Below are 26,502 nucleotides of genomic sequence, written 5' to 3' on the forward strand. Positions count from 1 at the left end.
ATTTCTTGCCTCCACCATTATCTCTTTCTAATGGGAACTCCAAAATACTGCTTTTGCACAAATGAAGATAAATAACTGTCACTTTACATAGGATCAGGGGAAAGACCAGACATCTGAGAGCCAAGGTAATCGCATATAAGACACTGGGGACGAGTCACGGGAGAAGGACAGGAATGCACAGTATGTGTACAACCTGAAATCACTGGGAAGGAAACATGCAGGGGAGTGAAATTTAGTTCAGGACAGAGATAATACTAGGGATGTTTCAGACAGACATAAGACACAGGAGCACTGAATGGTGACTGTAGCTCAAGAAAGGTATTTCCATGGTGGAATTCGTCCATTTAGTTGGGAAAGAGATGCAACAAAACATTTCATGAGGGCTGAGTATGTTCTGTGGAGACGAAAAATTAATATCTAAGATGAGAATGCTTGGAAAGATGGGGGATGAAGGAAACAAGGCACTTTTTTCCTCCCCATCACTGCAGCACTGTCTCAAAATCACTCAAATACTTCAGATTCATTCCTGTTACATTCCTGTCAGTACACTTCCTTTTCTTTTTTTTTTTTCTGTTCTTCTTTTCTCTTCCCCCTGCCCCCTTTACATGCAAGAAGAATTGAAAAGGAAGAAAGGTTCAGGGAAGGAAGGAGAGTAAACACAGATATACAGCTCTCTGGGTGAAGAAGAGTGATTGCTGAGGACATTTGTCATTAAGGCTTGATAAGGTCGCACTCTAGCCTGAAGATAAGCAGGAAAGGTCCTGATGAACTGCCTGAGGCCCCCAGATGTCCATCCTCTGTGACAGAGAGAAACTGGAGGCCTCTGAGTGATCATTAAGGACCAAACTACCTTTTTCTGCCAATGTTTGTAAATTTGCATTTTACAAATGTGTGAGTAAGAGTGAGATAAATGTGGAACGAGAGGAAAATTTTGGTCCTGTATTTTTTTCCCTCGTTACCTCGTTAGGTTAGAGGTTCCTCTTTACCTCTATCCCTGTGGGTCATTAGCATGTCATATCAGAGGACTGCCATGATACTAGCATCAAAACCATTTCTGAAATAATTAGCTAAGGTCATTGAATCCTTACAGACAACATTGAATCCTTACGGGCTACAGTGGTGAAGACAGGCAACGGTTACTCCCTCTGTCATGGCATTAGCAAAACAAGGGTTAGACGGACTGCTGAGATTACTGAGCAAATCCATTGGCACTTTCTTCCTAACTCAAACCACAGGCTCAGATGTCTCTTAATCCAGAAGTCTCTAATTTTAATTTAAGATATCTATACTTAAATCTTTCGTGCTATTTCCTTTGCTTCAGTCTCCACAAAATGAGCGTTAAGACCGGTCTTAAAAGGATTATGAGGCAGATGTATGGAGCTTTTGGTGTTTAAGTTTCTAACTGAAATGGAATTGTTTCATTGTTTTTCACTTGCTTAAGTCACTTCATGTGGAAACCCTCCTTCTTTGCTCTCTAAATAATTACTGCAGACTGCAGCCACAGAGTTCTTGTTGACATGGATCAGAAAACCTCTTGAATCAGTCTTGCAATTGTCTGATATTTTTAAAATGCTACATTTTAAATTTCAGTTCAAAATTTAGTGGTTCCTATTGAGATTGCAGTTTTCACCACCTGACATTGCCAGTACTCCAGACAATTTTTTTTTCCAAATTTTCTGAATATATTTTTATTTACATCAGTGACCCTATTGTCCTGGTGCTCAGGATTAATTACAGAATTCAGCACACTGATAAGGGAATAAATACAATGTAGATTAAATAACACTGTCTTCTTGGCTAATGCCATTTCAGAGTACACTTCACTGAGGCTATGTGTTGACAGAAATGCAGGCGGTTAAGAATGTCTTGGTCCTTCTGGGGAAGAAACAGCATGGCTCACCACTGAGGACTCAATCCCACAATATATTAACTCTTCTAGTCACTTGAAACTACTTGCCCAAAATAGTAGCGATTTTTTACAATAAGAGAGGTCCTCCTTACTCGGTGTGAAAGCAGATGTCCCAGTTTGAAAGAGCACTCCTTGTTCAACCTTTATGATTTTCATCCTTTTATCAGCTGCTTTATTCATAGATACTGAAAATGGATTGAAACAAAAAGGCACTATTTACACAATGAATGTGTAAAAGGATGTGTGTTTATGTGTTTTCCATCCCATAGCTCTTGCTTTGTGAAATTGCCACCTGTCAGATGGCTGACATGCTCAATGAGATGAAATTTGGCATCAGTAGACCTCACAATTTGTTGATAAATGAAGTTATTTCCATTTCATTATGTGCTCTGAGAGCCAGGGCGGTCCAGCTGTGTCATTCTTTGTGCACAAAAAGGAGGTGTTCTTGTGGGATCTCCTGGTAAACACACACTAATAAAATCATGTGCTCTTTGAGTATGTTTCAGAACTGCAAAACACCTAGGAAGTGTGTGTGCCCCTCTTTCATTTTAGGACTGGAGTCTTTGGAATAGGAGTGGCAGAAGTCCGTAACACAGGTCACACCACCTTTCCTTCTGCTGCATTAATGCAAACCTGGCAGTTGTCTGACTCAACAGTTCTTAGCTCCAGATAAATCTCTCAGAGTATGAGGTCTGAGGAAATGTTGATTTATTGATGAAACTTTTGTTGGTATTGTCATATATTCAGTGTAAATATTTATGATGGGGCACTTTGGATGCCTCTCCTTATTCCATCCATCTCTTTTAATACAAGCTTTTTCAATACCTTGGCTTCAAAACTTCGGGGTTTCAAAGTCATCTTTGCCCAATTTGTAATGGCCTAAATCTTCTGAAAGGTGGACATCTTTTGTTAAAGGGTGGTCTCACAGTTACTTGTTGTATGTTCTCACAAAGAAAGTTGTACAGAAATTGTCTCAACTGTGGGTCAAATTCAGTTTTTCGAAGTCGTTGTTAAATACTTAGATTTCTGAGAAACTGGGATAAGATGTTGTTTCCTTTATCCACCTCCCCTTTCTGGCCCTAGTCACATTAAGGGTGAGCATGAAATAATTATCATGTCATTTACCCTTGTAATAGCCACTTGCTGGGAGCAAAGACCGAGACCTGCTTCCAGGGGCAGTCCCCAGCAGGAGGTTAATGTCTTTACAAAATAGCTGACCATGTAAAGTTTCTGTAGATTCATCTCTAAACCCCGCTAAGACATTAAGATTTGATGATACGAAGCAGGCTCTAGTGCTGACCCAAGAGCCAGCTCTTACATCTCAGCATCAGTGTTTATAGCCAGTGCTGCCTCAGGAAATGCTCCCTCAGCGCTGAACATCCTGAGCTTGGACTTTATTGTTTTCATCCTCTGTCAGAGGCAGAGTTCAAAGGTATTGAGAATAGCATCAGATGAAAAGATGTAGCTCAGACACTGTCATTCAGTGCTCCATCACCTCTGTTCTTATCATGGGTATCATGATGGTAAGGGCCAGATAAAACAGGCACGTCTTTGTTGCTGACATATCGCATCCTACTGAATACATGTTGGTCTGCTCACTTTAAGAGCGTGAGTGAAGTTTTCCTTTTCGGTCCCTTATGCAGGCAGGAGGAGACCACTGCAAGGAGTCAAACTTAGGAGCAGAGCCACAATATGGGCTCTCGCCACTGGCATTCCTGGCTGGCTTTGGTATCTGCTTCACCAGCCATGGGCCAGTGGAATGTTAGGGACTGTGACTCGGGTCCAGTTGATCTCATTCTGCTTTGGTTTGCTGCTTGTCTTCAAGTTCATGTGCAGTTGTTTACAAGCAGGAGGCCTGGTGAAGCCTGGGGGAAACACAGCCGTTCAGGGAAGCAGCTTCTGCTTTCCCTGGTTCCTCAGGGGTGGCACAGGGCTTGCTGTGGGCACCCTCCTCTGGAAGGCTTCAGTCGCCTCAGTTCTTCTGTGGCACCTCTCTAGATCGGTAGCGTGTCGGGGCATTTATAGGCTACTCAGGGAGAAAGCGCTAGAAGCCACTGGCAGAAGTACTGTTCAAAACATAACAGTCCAGTATGTGCCTTTCCTGTTGGACCTAAACTGCTGCAGGCTGCCTCTTGCAATTTGCTCTTCTCTGGAGGGAATCTCCAGCCAGACACTCACACTATCTTAGTATCTCTCCCGAGCCCTCTCCTTTCGTGTGCTCTCTCGCCTTTTTCTGCTGTCCCATCTTTCCCTAAACTACCCATTACTGTCTTACCATATCCTTATGTCTATTGCTTCCCTTCTTGTTTCAATTCCATCTTTTCTTTTTCCACTGCCTTTATCTTTTCTGTTCTCACACATCATGAAATAAAGCCTCAGTGTCTTGTCCCCAAAACAGATGATGATTCATCCTCAGAGGCAAAAAAAAAATATCAAAACACATTTTCTGTGTCAAAGTGGCCTTGCTATCCTCACTTTTTACATGCTTACATAATTTCAAGCGAATCCACATTGCTCATGGGTGTGGCATGTTGGGAGTCCAGAGGTAACACTATGACAACATTACAACTAAGTCATTTCTAATTTCCCTCCATTTCTGTACAGCCGCCTAATAGGCTGACTTTTCGTTTCAATGTGCTGTCACTTGCAGCATGTTTCGTGGCATTTCTTTATCTAGGTTATGTCTACATGATGAAATATGCTTTTATATATAAATTCCATACTGAGATCACGATATTACTTCATATCTCTGAGCTTGCTTGTTCTGAGATGAATCCAACTTTGGTACCTGGTGTCATTTTATGATGTGCAGCTGACTTCAAGTCCTTGCCTACAGAAAACAACCTCTCACAATCTAGCTTTATTGCTCTAGTACAAAATGTGAATGTCAAATTAACACAGGAGCAGGTAAAACAGATATGGAGGGGGGGAATGGAAAGGTGAGAGAGTTGAGACCAGGAAAGCAGGAACAATTAGTAGCAACATCAAAGAAGGAAAGGAGGTAGTGATCAGCTTGTAATGCTTAGCCTGTGGCAAACACAAATCCTGCACAGGCAACCAGGTGTTCCCTCATCCACCGCAGGAAGCAGTTACTGAAACTCATTAGAAAATGACAGTGACTTATGGTAGCATCTGGAGGAGCAGAACGAAGAAAGACTTTTGGCATCCGAACCTACAAAGCAAAAGAACATCAGTAAATATTGTGTCTGTGGTACAGGCCAGGAAACAAATGCACCCATGTCCTCGACAGACTGATAAACCACTCACCCTACCCGTGCCGTAGTGGCGTGCCAGCGCTCGTGCGCTCGGCACGGTCAGAAGTGCCAAGAGCTGCATCGTTCTGGGATCTGCTGGTGGCAGCTCGTGAGCATAAGCAGTGCGTAGATGCAGCCTTGAAGAAGAGATAGTTGGCTTGTTAGCCTGTGTAAAATCATGTATACGGAACAGAAAATGTTGGCAGGTATGGGTTGGGGTTTGGTTTTTTTTGTGCTACATGCAGTTTACATGGCTCTTAATAAAGTAGGATTTTTGTGACTTCTATGATAACGCAGAGTAGGGACTTGCCTCCATTTTTCCATTCTGGCCTTATAAATGGAGAAATGCATTTTCTGAGTACAACATGAGAGCAGAGAGTAGTGTACATTTGTGGACACAGAAAGAGAAAGCAGAAGCAAAAGGGCGTACTTTCTGTTTTATGGCAGAGGAGGTTTTGGCAGATGAAAAAGATTGTAATAAAATTTTGACCTTTTTGACTTACTTCTTAATTGACTTCTGAGGCAGTGATAAACACATCCTGAACTGGCTCACCTCAGAGACCGAATAACCATTTTCATTTGTGGATAGAAAAGGTTCAAGATTTAAGCCTGTCAAAGGTCAGGAAAAAAGGGAGTTCTACTTTGCACGAGAAGAGGAAACCTGTTTTGTGCTACTAGTTAAGTTCATAGAACAACATAATAGCGTAATAGATCTACTGATGCCTTTTGTATTAGAGCCATATATCTGTGAGTAGTTTTATATGCTTTATAGTCAGAAGCTGGTAGGCTTTTCTTTTACTATTATTTTTTAACAGTCTAATTTAGGTCTACCAGAAGAGATTTGTCTAATTTTTTTGTTTCTGATAATGCATTCAGCTTCCATGTGAGTCATGTTTTTGTGATGTCTACAACAATCTGATTTTATTTCCTAGAAATAAAAAGGGAACACATTAGTTTAATACTATCAATAGCAGCTTTAGGCTGCGCTAGGCACAGAGGGTGACTAGGAACACTTGACATTCACAACTGGTCTTCAAAGGTATAAAACGCTTCCCAAAAAATCAGCATTTAATCATGCAAAATATGGTCTTAATTTACTCGTTTGTTTCTTTTTTCTGTAAACAAAGCGTACACTCTGTTTTAAATGTAGTTATTCTTTGCAAAATGGGAAACAGATAATGAAAACACAAATTAAAAAATAACAATTATTTATGCCAAAATTCAGTGTTTCCCAAATGGAAACATGACAGTTCCTTCTGAGCTGGAGCTTGCTGTCCGTGTCACTGCATGCAGTGCCTCCTCCTGCATGCACGTTTCTTCTGCGGTCACGTTCAGAAATGTATCTAATCCCATCCAGAAGCCCAGTTCAGGTACTGTTCTCTTGTGGTTCCACAGTCTGATCTTTTAATAGGGAGCAAACTTCTGTTACGATGAAGTATTGCGTAACTTCTGCTGCTCCTAGTATTGCGTACTCCCTGCAGAGTTTCACGGAAGCATCATCAACACCATCAGCAAATCATGCCATCTGTGGAAAAAAGTGATTTATATTCTTCATGTAATTCACATGATGTCTACCTTCAGCCACTGACAAGGTTTTGTTGGCAGAGGCTTCTCATGGAGGTGTAACAAGTGCCAGCAGAAATTTTACTGCCAAAAGAGCTCCAGATCATCCTTAGATATCCCTAGATGGAAGGCTAGAGGATGTTATTTTTCCTCTTTGTGTCCTCCGTAGTGCAGAAATGTAATTTAGTTATTATCCTTGCTGCCCATCTTGTTCCTATGTTGTTTCTGTCTATTGCTCCTATAAAGCACATCATCCTAATGGCCAATAATAAATTATCTCTGTTAGACACTATCTGATTTCGATATCTGCAGAGTTTAGCAAGCGATTTCATAAGATGTGATTAATCTTCTACGAAAGAAGTTGTTTAATCTTGGGGTCATTTAAAAATTTGCAGTAGTAGGTTATCCTTGTTTTTAATCTAAACTTAGGATAACTTTTTCTATTAAAAAAAAAAACAAACCAAAGACAAGGGCAACTTCTGTGTTTGGAACTGAAATATGTATAAACCTATTCTTGCTCAGTGCATGCCTTTAGGTCTTGTTCTCTAGCATCTTCAGTAATTTCTCACATTGGTAATGGAACTCCAGATTTTTTCCTGCTCTCAAACATTACCAAGTATTGCTTGTGAAAAGAAGATCTGGCTGTATTATGTTTCATACAAACATCTGGAGTAATGCTATGTGTGGTATGGTATAGAAAGCAAAACATACACTACCTGAGTAATTAACACTAAAGTTACCCTATTATGTTAGGATTGCTTAGGCTTTGCTATGTTACCTTGTTCCATGAGTCTGCTAGTATTTCATATTTGCAACACGTTTCCTAACTTCCAGAAGACCTTTATGTAAACTCACTGGAAATTCTGTTATCTTTATAATATGATGCCTAAAATTTGCCATAAAAGTTACCTGTCCCTAAAGAAATTATTCCCCATTAAATACTTCCTTACTAAGCTCAGCTATTGAAGAACTACTTATTTGTCTGTTTTTCTTCCTGTACCCTCACAGGTGCACAGTTAGTGAATTTTAAGCACGAGGCAATATTTTGTGAGTGCCAAAGTTTTGAAACATGATTCTACTAAACACTAAGAGGAGATTACATTTGACACTCTGTAGTCCTAGTTTAATCGCACAGGGATTCCTCTTATTTGGAGGCACTTCGTTAGAGTTATGCAGTAGTTGGAAACCTGGTAGTGTCAGGTGTCCTCTCTGAGTTAGACATTGGTGCTAACCCCCGTGCCCTGACTCTGGGATTTCAATATGACCATAAAAAAAAGGTCTTTCAGTAATCAAAAATAACCATTTACTCTCAGGGTGGGATGCAGGCCTTATGTTTTTCTGTGCACTTCAGGCCTTACGTTTTTCTACTACTTCTTGTGGACATTTGTGGTGCTTTGCTGTCTCTTGGAGTAGTGATTTATTACTTCAAATCCAAGCCAACACCTCTGTTTTCCTCTTACAATAACGGCAGAATTTTTATCTTGTGTGAAAAGCATAAGATAATCAGCATGTAATGAAACTATTTTCTATTCCCAGTTCACTCACTCTTGAAATAAAGTGTTCTTCATCTTTCATTCCAATAGTAATTAGGTCAGAAAGAAAGTTAGAAAGGATCCTTGTATTGTTCCCTTACATAATGATATCAGCCTAGTTTTTGCATCATTTCTCCAGATATATATAATTTATAGAATTCTTGGATGAAGATGAACTTACTCCACATTTCTGAATTCATTCCACCAAATCCTATTTTCCAGTACCTAAGAATAGGTTCTGTGGCAACTCTAAAGCCCTTTTCTGTATTTATAGGTAGAACATAGCCCTCTTAATGCTGGTAGAGCATGGTATTGCATATAAATTACTTTCCTTTTTTGTAAAACAAGTTTGTTTTCATTGTACTCATTTAAGCATTGCTGCCTCTGATCTAAAGAGATGTGTTTGTTCATAACAAGGGAGCTGCTTGTGATTTAGCATATAAAGTATTATCACATATTTCTTCACTTTAAGTATTTGTCTGCTCCCCCCCACACTTTTCCCCAACTTTCTGCATTACCAGGCAATGTAATACCTTTGTTATATTGAAGCCTTGGCATTTTTTTCTTGTAATATAAAGGTAGTGATATCTTTAATATTTAATATCTCCTAGATCTTGAAATATTTTCCTAGTACTATTCTAGTACTCGTCCTGGGAGAATGGGGGCAATGGTTATTACTATTGTTATATTATAGCTACTTGTTATCTTCTGTTTGAGATCTCACTAACAGTGGGATTGAAAGTCCTTCTTTTCCTACAGAATCTGTTTGCCGAGTTGTCGCTGACAGGATTTGTTTTTATCTTCAGTTCTTAAGTTTTGCCTTGGTTTAATCTCTCATTTTTCTGCCTGTAATTAAGAAAACGTCTTGTTTTTATGATAGCCACAAATGTCTCTCATCTAGTTCCCAGGGTTTTCCCTCACAGTTGCCCCCTGCCTCTGCTGCTTCCACTTGCACTTCTGGCAACTTCCCCAGATACTAGAAAATGGGGATGAGGGGAGAGACGTCTGTACTCGAGTGGCGAGGTGGCTGCTCCTTGCTACCCTGTGAGGCACTTGCAGGGCTTTCCTTCCCCTCACTCAGTTCCTCTGCTTTCCAAAACCGTCCTTAATCATCTCAGTTTCTTCAAAGAATGTTTCAGATGAGTCAAAAATAGGCCATACTGGAACAGAGGTGTTTAAAACAAACAGACAAACAGATGTTCCTTACCCTTCCAATTTAGAGGGAATGTTTACTCCTGGTCCCAGCCAGATATGCAGCTTCATTCAGGGAGCAACACTTGGAAAACAGGATGCCAGTGAGATGCCAAAGTATTTAGTATCCCTAGGAACAGGTCCATCCACCTTGTCTTTCACTGTCATCTCCTCTGTCAAACTATCATCCCTGCTGTCAAACGTGGAAAGACCCTGGCAGTTTACCATTAAGAGCTATCCCTGGTTTTATTGTTATTTCAGTGTAGTTGTAGGATTCCCCCAGTGTCCCAAATACAGTTGAGCAATCAGAAATTGAGTGCCCACTCTACAGATACTTGACCCAATCTTTTATTTTACTGCATCTTTTTTAATCATCCATTCCTTTGCAAAACTGGGCAGCAAATACAACTAGGAGCAGTTAGCAACTACTTACCATGAGTATACACACTTAAATGAACAAACAAAAAAAGACAGTTGTAGGGTAGGAATCAATATTTTACGCTCAAACTGAATGACCCAAAAAGCAGAAGGAACAGTAAGCGATGACTTTTTGATATTTGAAATCGTTAATTAGGGATATACTAACAGTTAGGAGATGGTTCCTCTCACTGGGGCGTGAGGCACCTCAACCTATTAACTCTGTAAATGAATGTTTAAAGGACATTAGAGGAGTTTTGCTAGTGCTTTCTTTCAACTGTTACCCAAATGAGCAAAGCAGGTTGAAGAATGTGTGAAGTGATTAATTACACTAATTAAAAACACTTTATTTACACTTACTCTATAATTTATCATTACTACTTCTGTCAGTTGATCGAAGGTGAGTGAAGTGTTGTTTATAATTGGTATAGGAGCTAATTAAATGTTCGTTCGAGCACGTTTTGGTCTATTTCCTTTGTCAATTAGAACTGTCATGGCAATAGATGGCTGACCAAATGGAAATTTATAACACAATAGTAGTGCTCCACTTGACTACCATCTTGGAGAAGGAAATGTGCCCCAGTAAGACAACTGACTTTAAATCTTAAGGAGAGAAAAAAATCCTTCTCTTTTCACTTGCATGATATTTTTGTTGGGAACGTCACATGAAAAACTGAGTAACAAGCATGCAATTGTCTCACAGGGCCTGACTAGGTATTTGTTTCTGTAGTTTGTAGTGTAATTATTTTCGCCAATTCAGAAGTAATTATTGCATAGATTTAGAATACTGAATTAATCATGCCCTTATCTTATAATAATGTAGTACTGGATGTAACTTGTCATTATATGATAATTATTTTATAATTGAACAACTAGCAGATAATGTATTATTGAATATTTGTTCCATGATAACTTCTGCTCCATAATGTAAAATATTAGTCCCATTTCATAATTCAACCTTTTTTTTCTTTTGAAGACTGACCATACTATTGCTATAGTATTATCTTGAATTTTTTACACACTGTGAAAGTACAGTTTGTGCTGTATTCCATGAAATACTGCAGTCTAAGGATTAGGAAACTGGAGTAACTTTTCAGATGTTTGGCTGGTAGACACTAGGGATAGGCTGTCATTGATATCCTGACAGGGAACAATTTATTTGGTTCTTTTGTGAGTTCCTCCTTTACAAGGATCCCACATTCATCTGGGTATTTAGCTTTGTAACCCAGCAATGGCGCTACAATATAAGGTAGAAAAAATATAAAGTTTTTTGAGTTTATAATGGAGTTAATGCACAGATTCCTACTACCTTAACTTGCTGTCCTGTAGGTAAAAATACTTACCACAAATACTGATTGTACTTAAATCTTACCAGGCTTTACATCATGTGTTTGTTTTGAAATCCTCACTCATGATGTAGTAATATTACAAACAACGAAATTTAATAGGATGTGCTTCTTTTCTCCCCATCTCTAATCAGTGTAAGGATACTGAACCAGTCTCTCAGCACTTAGTATGTTTTCTCAGCCCTTAGAAAACTGCTTATCTTCTGACACTGGTAAGCTCCTTAGAGCCCAAGTTCCTACTGGGTTTCTTACTTGAGATACTCTTCTGCTTATGATCACTATGGGATACGATTCAGGTGAGCTCTGCTACTTGCGTGGTCACCAGACAAGGCCCTACCCTCTGGAGGAAGGGAAGAAAACATGTCATGACTTCCCAGCTCTGATTCCGAACCAAGTTTCCTGGCTTTTCAGCTAGTGTCAGTGCTGATGCCCATGTTTTGTAATCTCTCACGGAAGCTCAGTTGGCATTAATGACTATTCATTGAATCAAAATTCAGTACTGTGCTGATGATCTTTGGTCTTTGTTTCTTGCTTTTTTTCTTTTTTTTTTTTTTTTTAATGTAATCCTTCCTCTGCTTAATTTGGGCATCGTGCCACCCGGGGCTGTGGATAACGGTGGGCATCTGAGCACCCAGCGTCTCTTGGGGTTTGCCTCCAAGCGAGTCACGATAGGAAAGCTACGTGCTGTACTCTTGGAGTTCGGCAATGCCAGGGAGCATTGAATCCCCTCTTGTCACAGGAGGACTAGCAGAAGGAAACATACTTTTAAAATTTGGAGCAGTGGTGCTGACATAGTTGGTCTGCTAAACATTTCTAATAATATAGCTACTCTTACCAGCATCATATTTGTTAAAAATTTATTTTATACTATACGTTCAATTGGTACATTTTCTCTGTTAGCACGCACCACTTTAATACGCTTAAATATCTTAAAAACTGATTTGACTCCTGCTGAAATCAGCAAGCGTATTCCAATTGGTTGAGTATAGTAGCCTTAGCCCTTGGCAGTTTCTGAGCATACAAAAATGGACATTTTGGACCTTTCTTCAATGTATAAGTCAGATTGTTCTGATGAAATGTAAGTATAAAGTCAGTTGCACAAGTGAATATAAATCTTTACGCTGAGGAACAGGATATTATTTAAAAGCTAAATACAGTTTTTTCACACGATGGAAAGCTGCTTTTATCTTTTTTTAAGTATACTGCGAAGTGTGGTTTGAAAAAAAAAGGAAATCTAAGGGATGACCTAAATAGAGAAATGTGGTAAAACAATTATACTGGTGGAATTTTATTGTTGTATTACCATTCTTTTTTTCTTTTTTTTTTTTACTTACTGGTCTATAATATCTTGCCACTTTTTGCATAAGAAGTAGAATAATTAGAAGTTTATGTGTATTTGTTCTATACTTGTAACTAGTTTTTTGTTGCCTAAGCAAGCGCTGGTAGAGCTAGAACAGTACATGCAGGTACTGAGAAGTACCTAGTATTCTGCTGTTCTTAAACAGCCGTAAAAAGTATTTCTGCATGCAAACACTCACTGTTCAAGAAGAATTTATTAAAAAAAAAAAATCAAAATGAAAGTTTTAGGTTGTGATCTTTTTTTTACTTTGTCAGTTTGGGGTTTTTTTTGACTCTGAATGTTGGAAGAAGGAAATGGAGACGGTGTGAAGAGAGCAGAAAGGACAGGCAAAAGATTTTATTTCCAAAGAAAATATTGCTCATAAAAATAAAAGGACAAATGTTTTCATAATTTCAGTTTTTCCCCCATTTTTGACCCAGCGATCGATAGTAGTGATCTGGATTCTTTGTGTAACTTTGGTTTCCTGTAATCATCTGTTACTGTGATGTCCTTGAATTAATAATAATCTCATCATTCAAGACCACTCACTTCCTTGGTTTGTTTTTTAAATAGTTACACTGCACCTTATTGCAGTATTGCACATTGTATCATTATTCAGAAAGAAAAACAGCAATCCTGCCAGTGCAATACCTGATCCCTCACAGGTGAGGGGCACAGGAATAGCCCCAGCTGCGCGTGGTGGGGCTCATTCTGCAACCTTTGCCTCGCGCTTCCGCCGGCTCCTTGACATCCCCCTTGCCGGAAGCAGGTGGACGATGCGGAAGCTCTCCTACTATGGCTTGTTATGGAGTCTGTAACTCACCAGTTTACATTTATGGCTGTATGCAATGTACTAAATACCATGAATCTGCCTGTTCAGTGTAATGCCAGGCTTATGCTTATTTCGCCGAATGCAGTATGGCAGGAAGGTGGCAAGCATGGGCTTCAGTGCTGTTCTCTTTAGTGATGGCACTCAGGGTAGGGCCAAGTCCTGCAGTATATCTGCTCCTCTTTCCCTGTTCTGCTAGAAGTAAGCGTGCCAGCTACTCTCAGCTGCTCCAGATCTCCTAAACTATTAGGTTTTTGAAAGAGAAAAATAATAGCCTATAACATAACTGCCAGTAAGAGGGGTAGGTAATATAAACTAATTAAAAGGGCCTCACAAGAAGCCTGCCCCTTCCCCTTACTGTCTGAACGAGTGACTTCTTTCCTCTAACTCTGCCGTGCCTTCCAGCATCTTGGTCTCCAGACCTCCAGACAGAGGAAACTCCCTTTTGCCTTTTCTGATTCCTAGAAAAGTCTTCTGCTCTCCATCACCTCTGAGGTTTTGTTCTGGGTTGGCTCCTTGATGTAGGCATGTCCTTCATCCTCTTCTGTTCTCTTCTTGCCTAGTCTTCTCTGTGCATCAGCAGCTTTCTCCAGCTTTGGCTGTGTCCTAAGATGCACACCCTCTCCCTCTCCTTTGAGCTCCTTACTGAACCGGGGTTACAGCAGCCAAGGTGAGGAAGATGGGGAGCCTTGCACACTGCTCTGCTCAAAATTAAGAGGAAGGTATTGTCTTCAGTACTTGCCCACCAAACTGGAGACAAATTAAAGAGTTAATTACTATACCCTGCTCCATCTTTTGAAGTTAGTCCATCATGGCATCTCTTGCAGTAGGGTGACTCTGACTTAGTTTCCTGAATTTGCACTCATATCTGTACTATTTTAGTGATAATACAGGAGGAAAGTGGCACTGACTGGATCAGTGAAAATTTGGTACTATCCACTATGAAAAATCCAGCACTAATATTCTTTCACGAGGCAAATGTGGTGGTGAAAAAACATAGGGGAAAACAGGTACCGAAATAGAAAAAACTGTTGTACGAATCTTTAAAGCAATACTACAAATCCTCGGTGTCTGCTTAACTAAACCTTACAAAGCTGGAAGTGTTTGTTTTCCAGCTTATTTTAAATTGAAGATTGGTAGTTAATTATGTAGCATTAAGCAGACAAATAAAACTGAATTGTTACAGTAGTTAACTAGTAATTTCCAGTGTCTAACTGAAAATGGAGAATTTCCAGCTGCCTTAACTCTTCCGAAAACAAATGAAAAATATCTGCGTGAACACTTTCTTATACCAACACAACAGAGTTTAAATTTTTGCCAGGAAGAAACAGTAGTTTGTTGTCAACAGCCATCAACGTACACAAACAAACCACTTTCTTCTCTTCTGGGTGAGCCGTGGGCTCTTCAGAACGCTTGGGTTTGCCTTTGGATTGAAATCTCAAGAATCATAATGAGAAAAGTGAACCATCTTTTCCCTATCAGACAAGACAGGACTGCTTGTAGTCCCTAAATCCTGAAAAAGGAACTTGTGGTTTTTCAAGATCACACTGACTGATCTGAAATGTATCTTCTAGTTTGTATGCTTGGTTTGGACTTAGTTGTTTACAGGTGAGCAGCCACAACTCTATTCTACATTTGCTTGATAAGTGTGGGCTTATTTTAAATTAAAATATCTATCTGTCTGATTCTCTCAAATGACTTTTAATTTGTAATAAATACTTTATTGAAATGTATGTACATCTTAATTTTTCATTACTGCTTGTTAAGGTACAAAATAAAAACTGCTATACAGTAGTTAGTGAACGTAAAACCATGTGCTCCAAACTTTTTACTAAAATTTTTTTCCTACAAGTTTGGATAAGTTTCTTAAAGTGCATGGAAGTATTTAGGCTAAATGGTGCAGGGAACCCATGTATGTCATTCTAGCTGGCTATGTAAATCCCCTACTGAGCCATAGTAATATGAAAGGAACACTTGAAAGCCAGATGCAATGAAAATTTAAACATATTGAGTTCATAGCATGTGATAGTTTAATCATTATTTAAGCTTCAGAAATGTCACAGCATAATTACTTTCAGAACGAGTACAAACACTTTCATGCACAAAAATTGCTTTCTTGCTGCAACTTTTGCACCTGATGGAAAAGTTATGCTTTTGTGAATTTTCTGAACTTAATCACGTCGCTTGATCACCGGCAAATTCTCAGTGAAAATTCAGAATCCAAAAGATTAAAATAAAGTCTACAGATATATTTTAAAACTAAGCCTGTATTTTCTTTATGCTCTTTAAAAAAACCTGTGAAAATATTTTTTTTCGTTAAAGAACAAAATTTGCAACAAAACCAGTTAAATGGAAAATCTTTAGTAAACCGTATTTGCAAAGTCAGGGAATGGAAAGCTACCAAATGTTGGATTTATAAGCACCCATGCAGGATTAAATTCAGCTCTCCTATGCATGTGATGCATTTTGAATAACCTCACAGCATACATGGAGCCTTGCCTTCTTCTGTACTTGTAAGGAAAATACAAGGATCAGAATTTACTTCCTAAATTTGTCCTATAATCTGGAATACTCTGATTAATGTAATTGACTTTGGAGTATAAATTGTGTTGATATGTAAAATAGTGTAATCCCAGTCTACACCTTGATGCGAACGCTGCCACTTTACATAGCCTACTGCGATTTGTTTATAATATGAGTGGTTCGGGTTGGATTTGGAAAATGTCAGTTATAATGGTTCTGCCATTTCTGAGAAACAGGCTAGGGGAAAAAATACTCTCCATGTTAACTTGGGGTGGGGCAGTTTGCACATTTTCTAAGTGGAAATCTTTTTGGAGCAGCTGTACATCCTCATGGCAAAGACTTAAAGGACATAAAATTTGGCCTTTGTATCAGGAATGTACTGGGAGTTATTTCTGGTAAAATTCATTGATATTTGGCCATTGTGAATCTTTTTAAAATGGAACTTTTCACATGTTCTGTAGGATCAAAATCAACGTAATCATTTCACATCCCTTAAGGTTTGTGTGACCTTCTATGGTCTCATGAGCTTGTTAGCGCTAACCAGAAGATGAACCTGTGGAGCCACTGAATATGCTGTAGATCATAGCTGTTGGGTTGAAGGTAGACTTCTTTGTAACTCATGCAATGGTCAAGGCATAACTTTCTTCTTTTCTCTCCTCTTGTATTTCACTTGTTTGGCCCGGACACCATGGAAGAGTAAGCTAGTTTAATTGAAAATTAGAAGAGACTAAAATCAGTGAAGGCATGGGGAAGGATTGGGTGGGTATTCTTTAACGTAGCTCCTTCTGTATGGAGACAGAACGAGTTCACCATTAAAAGTGGTTGTGGGAGGTCACATCTAAACCACACGACAGCACAGTGTAGGAATAGCCTTTCCCTGTCTGATACGTGTTCTTGGAGCAAAAATTGGGGAATTTGCTATGCGTAGGTGATAAGCTAAATCACTTGAACATGAACCTAATGAATATTAGAACATGCTTTAGTTTTGTAGAACAACGAAATACCTGTGGAAAGTGTCACATGCTCCCGACATGCCCTTCAGTCCGGCAGCCCCAATTTAAACTCTCTGCCTGCACTTGGCTTTCCTGCAGCGTGGTGCTGTGATGGGGAAGATAAGATAGGCTGACAAAACAGTCATCAAAGATTCACTGAGATCAGGGTGAGTCCCGCATGATGAGAGGAGCTATAAATATGTTAAAGGCTGCCATCCATCCCTACAGGCACCGAAGTATTACATCACTCTGTGTACAGGACAGAGTGTCAGTAATCAATAGAGCTAATGTGCTGGGGGCCCAGGGAGGGACAAGTTAGCATTTCTCATGCAGAACGACTGGATATAATTAAGTGAAACAAACAAGGCTTCTCCGTAGAAAAAAAAGAAAACTCATCAACTATTCTGAGCTGAAAACCAAGACTTCTTTATCAAATAGGACAGTTGGGTTTGTTTAGGCTTAGAATTTCTTCACCGGTCAAAGCCATACATTTTTTGCAAAGAAAGCAATGCGGTCTGTAGTTTGAACACAATAATAATGATAACTGAGTCGTAAAGAAACAATTCAATGTATGTGATTTTTATTACTGAAAAGCCAGACTGTGAAAAGCTGAAGACACATACAGCTGATAATTTCGAGGCTCACTTGACAGATAATACAGGTATGTTCTTTCACTGCGACTTTCTGACTGCTCTCAAATCCTGTCCCCGCAGGGCCCAGCCTCCTGTCCCAGAGCACGCTCCAGCTCAATTCCAAACCTGAAGGGTCCTTCCAGTACTCGTCCAGCTACCACAGCAACCAGACCCTCGCCCTGGGAGAAACAGCGACCGCCCAGCTCCCGGCCCGCAGCAGTCAGGCCAGAGGTGCCATCCAGAGCTACAGCCAGGTACGTCTTCTGAGCAGCCCGGGTCTCTTGCACCCAAAATCATGCAGGGTAGCTCCCAGGAAACAAGAGCTGTTTGGTGCCTGCCGGCACGTGAATGTTTGCCTTTACTTTCTGTCTTGTTCAGCGCACCCGCAGTGGGGTGCAGTTACCACCTCGGTTTTCATAAATCTAAAGCGGGTTGACTTGCATAGTAATAAAATAATCCTGATTAAAAAGGAGATTTACGTGCCAGTTTTACTTACTCACTTGCATATATATTTTGGTGAGAGCATATTTAGGCATTTAAGGTTGAAAATTTCTGCGACTGTGCTGATTAGGAGCCTTAACTAAGGTCTAGGACCTCCCTGCATTGGTATCAGGATATTACTGAAAGCAGTAAGTGCCAGCAAACAAAACCAGTCAGGCTGACACCAGATGTGAAACCTGTTTGGGATACCATGCGTTGCCTGGTGCCATGGCCTAATCCCAAGTATAAGAATCATTTTTTGCCTTTTTTTCCCACCATATTGTAAGACAAGCAACTTAACCAGACAGCCGCCTGTACGTTTCAAGCATTTTGAAAGATTGTTTCACATACTCATGAAAACTTCATAAATCTCTCTTCCTGTCTGAATGATCTCTCCTGGCTCTGACATGTAACCCTCTCACCTTCTGTGCTTTTCACTGCGATGTCAAAGCTTCTCACTGGGAAGTTAAGCTTCAGTTTAGACAAAAATTTCTTGAAGCGTTCGTGCTCTGTACATAAACAAAGTCTGACTGGGTTTCGTTGGTCAGCTCAGGTTATTTTCTCTGTTTAGATGTTAACTGCTCCAGCAAAGCAGACTATCTCAGTGTGACACTGGGACACTTTAAAATTCAGAATTCTGTAGAAGTGAGTAGTATTTGAATTTCAAAGCCTTAAATCGCTCAGAGATTTCAAGTATTATATAGTCATTGCACAGCTTGTGGGATACCGAGAGACAGACAATATTCTATTCTCTCAATTTGCTCAGAAAAGCTCCCTATCCTCTAAGACTGAAAAATGAAATAAAGCACAGTTAAATTTCATATCAAATTGGGGAGGTATTTTTTTTCTTCTATAAAGGGTTTAAAATGAGTCTGCATAGTGGTAAGGGTTTTTCTGTGTTTACCAAAGAAGACGTCCCTGATGTTCTTTGGGATTGGAGCCAGCAAGAGAGCAGGACTCCAGCTAGAAAGAAAAGGAGGCTATAATATCCAGTTGTAGCCTGGGCAGATGTCATCAGGAGTTGTGCTTTGTGAAAAGCATCATACCCTGGGGGTTAGCCTGAAAGGGTGTGATCCATTCTTCAAGGAGGCTAGAAGAAGTAAGACAATGGAAAAGGAACAGGTTATGAGAGCAGGGGCGGGGGGAGGGGGGGGGGGGGGGGGGGGGGGGGGGGGGGGGGGGGGGTGTGAGCGGGGAATGAGGGGAAGGAGAAAGAATCTAAAAAAAAAAAAGGCAGGAAGGGAAAGTGTGCAATTGTCTAGGGGTTAGAAGTAGTGATATTCTTAATATAATTTTATCATACTCATTGATAGAAAAGGATTAATTTGTGGAGAGGGGAAAAAATTAATGATCTAGATTTCTTTCATTGAAATTACACTGAACTGAATTGCTTAGATCTGAAAAGCTCTCATGAGCCATCAGCTTCACAGAGAACTGGTTACTTTCAGTAACCATTAAGTTAGTAAGGCAACCTTTCCTATCCTTACCCCAAGAAAATGGGTTTTCTTCCTGTGTTCCTCCAGATTGTATGGTAGATGTTCCTGCAAGAAAATAACTCACAGAACATAATAGTTTTTCACACCATCATCCTGCAAAGGATGCTTGACAACTTCAGGTCAATTAAAATATATCTTGAAAATATTAACAAACTGCCATATAAACTATGAATTAATACATAAAAAGCATATAAAGGAGGTTTTAAAAGAGGTAAACAAGAAGAGGAAGACTCAAAAGTTAAAATTAAAAAGTTCTGAATATGACCATTGTTGATCCCACAATTAAGGAGAAAAAAAAGTCAATCCTTGGAATTGTTTTGCTATCCCTATTATAATTAAAATAAGCCTCAGGAGTCAAAACTGCTCAGATTGTGATAATTTCCTTTGGTATTTGTGTGCAAGGAATATAGCTATCTCTGAACATGAATGATAGCCCAAACGCGTGGAAAAAATATGTAAATAGTCCCAAGGCCAGCTGTGACAGCAAGAACAATTTCTGAAAATGCAATTGTATAAAAAAAGAGAAACTAATTAGTCTTGGGACTTCCTGTATAGTGCTGCAAAGTGCAATCTAACATTTTTGTCAATTTGGAGGACTTCATTATAGATCATAGAGTTTTTTCCACTGCTTTGAGTACTTTAGAACACGAAACTTTTTATCTTCTAAATGCTACTGGAATAGGATTTCTTAGCAACAGCTGCTCCTCTGGCACTGAATTACTGTGTTTCCCCACTGAAAACAGCTTTTCAAACTTAGTGTCCAGCTTTTCAAACGTAGTGTCCAGATCCTGATATATCCTGTATTAATCAATTAAGGTTATTTGTGAAGAGTCAGTAGTTGCTGTTACTACAAAAGTAGCAGATTTTGCAGATGAGTTGCTCAAAAGTGAATCTTGTATTTGGACAATGTAATTTGTGAACAACTGATTGATTTGGTTTACTGTCATCTTGAGAATGGTCAGCTTATGTTGTAGGAATATAAAGCATAGCATGTACTACAAATAGTGGTTTTCCACATGCTCTGCTGTGATGTGCAAGGGGAGGTGAAAGGAAGTGAAAATAGTTTCCATTTCTGGATGAGGACTTTTTTAGCCTCTGCTGATGCAGCGGTCTTTTCAAAGACTGAGGCCTCAACAGAGGTAAATCCCTACTGCGTATTATCCTGTGCTCCTGAAACTTCTGCACTGCACAAGCTGGCACAGAATTTGAAAACCCTTAAAAACAAGAAGTAGATTAAAAATAAAGGTAATTAAAAAAAAGCCTTGAAAAATCATTTAAGAGGGTTTTTTTCTAACTTGTCTCCTTTTTCCTATAAACAAGTCATAAGTTTGTCATTCATCAGACCACCACACCTCACTAGCCTTATTTAGAATATTAGCAAAGGAGTACAAGAATGTGTTCAGTTGTCAAGCAAAAACTGTATACTGGCCTTTTTCACTTAGACTCATGGCTTTTCCTGCCATCAGTCATCCATGCCACAAGGTGAAAGGCTGCTTGATAATCTACCCAGACAAAATCTAAAATAAATACTTCATTTCTGGTAGGATGTGGCAGATGATGATGTCTTTAAAACTGGATTCCAAATATGAATGTGAGAATTTTTCTGTCATTAAAGGAAGCGAATGAAATCTTAAGACAGTTGATGCTCACAGAGAACAATTCACCTAGTATAGCTTATGGTAGTGAAGAACTGATGTGCATAATGCTGGTTTGATCCTACAGTAGGTAATGATTGCAGCTTTCATTGCTGCTTTAAAACCAGAGATTGACCATCTCTGGACACTCTGAAAGGATCTCACACAATTCTGTTTGTGGATGTAGAAGACTACAATGGTATTACCTACCTTCATCTATACATATCACCTTTGAGATTAGGATCAGGGAGGCAGACAAGATTTCCTAATAGTGTTGGGATGTACTTTGCAAACACAGTACAGCCATGACCTTTGTGATAAAATCAGGAGAAACAGATGGAATAGGCCACATTTGAGGGATCCAGAGGTGTGGTCTGGCATCTATTATCATGTAAGTGCATTTGAACATAGGTAGCATCTTCCTAGTTAGTTCAGGAACTTAAAAGTGACAGCAAAGCAGTCCTGCAGAAGAAAGACCCTTCCACAGGTGCTGCCCAAGGACTGAAGTCTGCATCCTGAAGACTAGAGAACGTTAAGCATTTTCCATACTCTCATCTGCCCTTTGTAGAAGAGTGTTGATAGAGGCATTGGACCAGAGCAGAGTGATACCTGAAGTGAAGCCATATGGAAGGTTCTTTGGGCTGACAGAAAAAAAAATAGCCCTCAATAGACTGGCAAGCCTTGCAGTCACTGAAAGAGCACAGAGCATCACTGAGATTGTGAAACAGAGCTGGACCCTTAGAAGACCACCCGTGTCTCTCAGAAACCCTAGTAAGGATGATGAAGTTTGCTGCCTAAAGATAGCAACGCGCACCAATATTCAAGAAGCCAAAGCAGGCTGGAGTGATGTCTTCCACACCAACTTCAGCATCCAATTGGAAAATCCTCCGTAGAATCACGAGAAAGGTCTTCTCATGGGCAACAGTGTACTGCATATGACTATGTTCATATTCATCAGGTATGACCTTGTTTGAAATTTTGAGGGCCAAGCGATCCCTGAAAGTTCCAGAGCGCAAAACGAGCTGAAAAGTGGAGCTGGCATTTAATGCTAAACTAAAAATGCTTGTTGATACAAGTTCATCCGGACCTAAGATGGGCATGAAGACTTACTCAAATGGAACATGACTTTTCAGTTTCTTCTATTATCTGTCAGAGAAGTAAACAGGACATGGAGCGCAAATTGTCATTTCCTAAGGGTAACTGGTACCATGATTCAAATTTTCCAGCATTTTCCTGGTAATTGTATCATTATCTCATTCCCAAGAAATTCCTATGAAGCCTTTTCTGTTCTTGGTTCTAAGACTCGGGCGGTTGCATTGACGGAAGTTCTGTTCCTTAGCACCTGTGAATTATGAAACATAGATGCACAAAGCCTACCAGCTTTTGGTTTTGTGTTTTGGCACGCCTAAGAAGAAAATAGATCTGCTGCACCTGCTAACATAATCATCACGGTCATCTTGTTCTCTGAGACTTTTGCTGTTCAGGTTTTGCTGGTCTTACACACTGTTTTTCCCTCTGGGAGCAATCTCCAAGAATCAACATGCTGATGTTTCAGTAATTAGCAGCTAACCCCAAGGTTTTACTTAAGCTGTCCAGCCATCTACGATTTTGTAATTCCTTATTCATGAAAAACTATCAGCAGAATAAATAATTCAACACAGTTATTTGCCCCTCTCAATTCCACTTCATAAAACTGAAATCTTGTATTGCATCCTTTCATTTAATCTTTTTTTGGGGTAAAATTCTGATTTAAATTTTCAATTGGAATTGTAAAAAAAAAAAAGCAAGCTGATGTCCTGAAATTTAGTGCGTTAAATGCATGAATTATGGCAGGCAAACAACAGTTAAGACTGTTCACTAATCTGCTATAACCTAACTGGGCACCCTCAGTAATTTTCTGGATAGAGCTCTGCGGATCTTGTTTTATCTGTATCAGTAGAGAATGTTCTTTCTAGTAAGATTAAATGGGAAAGAAAATATTTTCATAGCTGAATTAATGTTCTCATGTTTTTTCACACATTTCTGCTGTTAAAAAGCATATATCAGAATCCATATATTAAATCCAAATAAGCAAATCAGGCTCCTTTTTTTGGGATACCAGAAAAATTAAATCTCTGAGTCTTAGAATAGATATTTATAGGGCTGTAGTAAGAAAGCCCTTGATTTTTGTTCACATCTATGAAGTAGATTGATGCAGGAAGATGTAACAACTGGGAAGAAAATTTGCTCTCAATTTATTAAACAGTCTCATGATCAAGTTGACAACAATAATGGATAAATGGAAAAATAGGGGAAAATACCATTGTATTTCATTCTTCCATATGAAGTATAATGTCACATTGCAGGATGAACAATGACATGTCTGCATGGTTGTCTTCAGCAACAGACAGGGAGAAAACATGGGAGAAACGAAAACACATTTTGCTCTGAAAACACGAGTGGAGAATGTGACTGTACACTTGGCCCTTTGAAAAAACATGAGAACCTCACAGTAAATTTAAGACAGGTCTGAGATTAGTCATATCCTAGAAAATACTGCATGCTAATGTCTTCATTGCAATCTGTTGATCCAGAAGTTCTCTCCTTCACACAGAGCAAATGCTGAGCTTTTTAAGAAGTGCTATACTCTGCGGTTTCAATTAAGCATTTAATTCTTGTGTCCCGCCACTACACCTTCTTCCCTATGACAGACAGTCATGAAGTGGGATTTTTTTGGTTTTTGAATTAGTACTTGCAGAATGCCTGGAGCTTTATAGAGATTTATTGGGAATATGGGATAATAGTGGTTTACTCAAAATTAATTACTCTAAATCCTTGACACATCAAGCAGTGTACAAGTAGATTAGAAAAGGAAATTCTGTATGCAAGATGACAGTGCTTGCCTACAATCCTTATGATCAATGACAAACTTAACTCACCAGTGCATTAGCAGTGTGTTGCAGAAGACACTGGTAACACTGCAGAAGACTGTATTTTGGAAGAATGTTGAATATTACAAAATACATTATTATGCCACTTAACAGTCCAAAAAGTAAAATTCATTAAAAAATATCAATTGATAACGTAGCTGATTCAAACGAATTGCACATTCGCCATGTGCAAAACTTGCTCTGTCCATGTTGTCTTAAATCTTGCCAGCCTGTTTTTGTTTTATAAACGTTGTTACCATACAGTTTAAACCTGGAAAATGTAAACTGTACTCCTGTCAAATACAAATATGTTATTGGACAGTCAGTTGCAGATCAGTCCTTCTTTCCAGTTTAAAGCAGAGATGGTAAGTAGCTCACCATTGAAAGGAGCGTTTAAAAGTTCATTGACGTTCCCAGAGTTTGCCTTCCTGGTTTTTGTTAGGCGTCTTCCAATTGAGAAACTTGAGCTTGTTGGCCATTTATGAAAATTTCGTAACTCGATGCTGTGATGTTTGTAACTCGCAGCTGCATTCAGAACAGTCCAGCCCAACGGCAAGCAGGCTACTTACATCTGTGATCCCCTTGCCTGCCTCTGGGCCTTACCATACAGAACAGCTGGAGGGAACAGTTTACATTACGTTATCTATAAGGCCATTGCTCTTTGGGGTGCGAAGCCTCCTGAAGCCAGCGAGGTTTGGGTCCGGCAGTGCTCCCTTGAGACGCCTGAACGCTGCAAGTGCTGGTCGCTTCCATGCTACTAACAGCTGGGAGCAAAGCACCAGGAGCAGCTCCTCCCAAGCCCTGCTTCTTGTCCATGTCTAGAAAAATACATATTCTTCCCCCAGATGCAAAGCATTTAAGATAAGGGGTGGGGCTCAAAGAGTAAAAAAAACAAAAGGACAGAAAAATTTCCAGTGGGCGTACAGAGGAAGAAGTACACATTTCTGGCACTTTGAACCTCCTTTATTCTTTGCTCCGACTAGTTGTTTTATCTTGTCCTCAGTTCCTGACCAAATCCTTTATTGGGTATCCCAGTGAAAATCAAGTTTCACACCAGGAATGTGGTACTTTTGCTTACTTGTTTTTTTTCCTGTAGGATGCCACTAAAAAAGCATGTTGCTATTTAAATGTGACACAACGCTGCTGTCGGCATTCACCACACCTCTTTGAATTGAGTCACAAAATTCATTATTCACATTTTAAAGGTTTTTCTCGCTAAGGAAATAAGTAGCCCAGAGGTGTGTGTGTGTGGGCGCAGCACTGGTCAGACTGGTTCAAACTGCGCGCCAACTCCCAGGATCTGGAGCGCTTTCTGAGGTTTCAAGTAAATCCCTTACATAACCAGAAAAAAAAAAATTGTATCTGAAACAGGAGCGTGTCTTCCAACGGAGCGCTGAGCTCTTGCTCACTGCGGGGCGCAGTTATTAGAGGATTTTAATGTTACCGGATTCACAGATGATCTCCTGAGCCTAAGATCGCCGATAAAAAAGGGGAAGCCGCATGTGTGTGAGGGCGAGCTCCATCCTTTGCTGCTCCAGCAGCGGCTCAGGCACACAACTGAAATTTCTAATACGCAGCATCTGCCGAGGATTTTCGCTTCCCCCCTCCCCCCCCGTTACTGGGCTTAAGGGGGACTTTGCGCTGCCCTGCCCGCGGCTGGGGGCCCCGAGGCCGGCGGGGCAGCGGCGGCCGGGCGTGCTGGGCGGAGCGGGGCGGGGCGGTGCGCTCCCTCCCTCCCGATGTAGATTTCCCCGCTCCCGGGCCCTCCTGCCCCTTTATGCCGCGTAGATAAATACGAGGCGACCGGCTGCCGCGCCGGCGGCGGGGCTCGGTGTGGAGCGGGGCGGGCTGCCCCCGGGCGGCCGGTGGGTACTGTCCGTGCCGCTGCCTCACGCGAGGACGGGGCCGAGGCGAGCGCCGCTGTTCCCGCCGCCGGAGGGGCCGGTCGCGCCCTGTCGCGCCGGCGGCAGCAGCAGCGAAAGCCGGGGGCGGTGTCAGTCGGGCGCGGTGCCTCTCCCGTAGCGACAGCGGTTGCTTTTCTGTGAGGAAAGTTACCCGACTAAAGCCCTTTCCGTGACTTCAACCGCTCTTTTCTCATGGGTGCAGAATAAAAGTTTGGGGGGCCGGGGAGGTGTTTATTTATTTTAACCTGGGGCTAATCCGTGCCCGGTTTAAGGGTAGGTGTGCGAGCGCTTTTCAGAGCAAGAGCCCGCAGCACTGCCCGGAGCCGTGTACTCGCTTCAGCCAGGACGCGGGTGTTTCACGCCGCTCAGCCCGAGCCGGCGGCCGGTTCCCCTCGAAGGCTGGCAGTGCTTTAGCGGGTCAGCGAGCCCCGCCACGCTGAGGGCGCTGGGTGCCGGCCTGGCTTAAGGGCAAAGAGGGGGCTGGGTGCGGCTGGGGAGGTCCTCCGGCAAGCGAGCCCCCTCGCCTCGCCTCGCCCCGCGCGGGGCTGGGGG

At 40.7% G+C, this 26,502-nt stretch overlaps 1 protein-coding gene across 1 annotated transcript in view; it reads left to right on the forward strand.

The window, feature by feature from the left end:
- The window catches only part of CTNND2 (catenin delta 2), a 570,838-nt gene that overhangs the window by 248,182 nt on the left and 296,154 nt on the right, over nt 1-26,502 (forward strand). Inside the window, exon 5 of the mRNA XM_068395844.1 lies at nt 17,609-17,781. Coding sequence (XP_068251945.1) covers nt 17,609-17,781 — 173 coding nt within the window. The remainder of the gene's footprint in view (nt 1-17,608; nt 17,782-26,502) is intronic.

The sequence above is a fragment of the Nyctibius grandis genome, chromosome 3, assembly GCF_013368605.1.
Source record: "Nyctibius grandis isolate bNycGra1 chromosome 3, bNycGra1.pri, whole genome shotgun sequence".
Taxonomy (NCBI): Eukaryota; Metazoa; Chordata; class Aves; order Nyctibiiformes; family Nyctibiidae; genus Nyctibius; species Nyctibius grandis.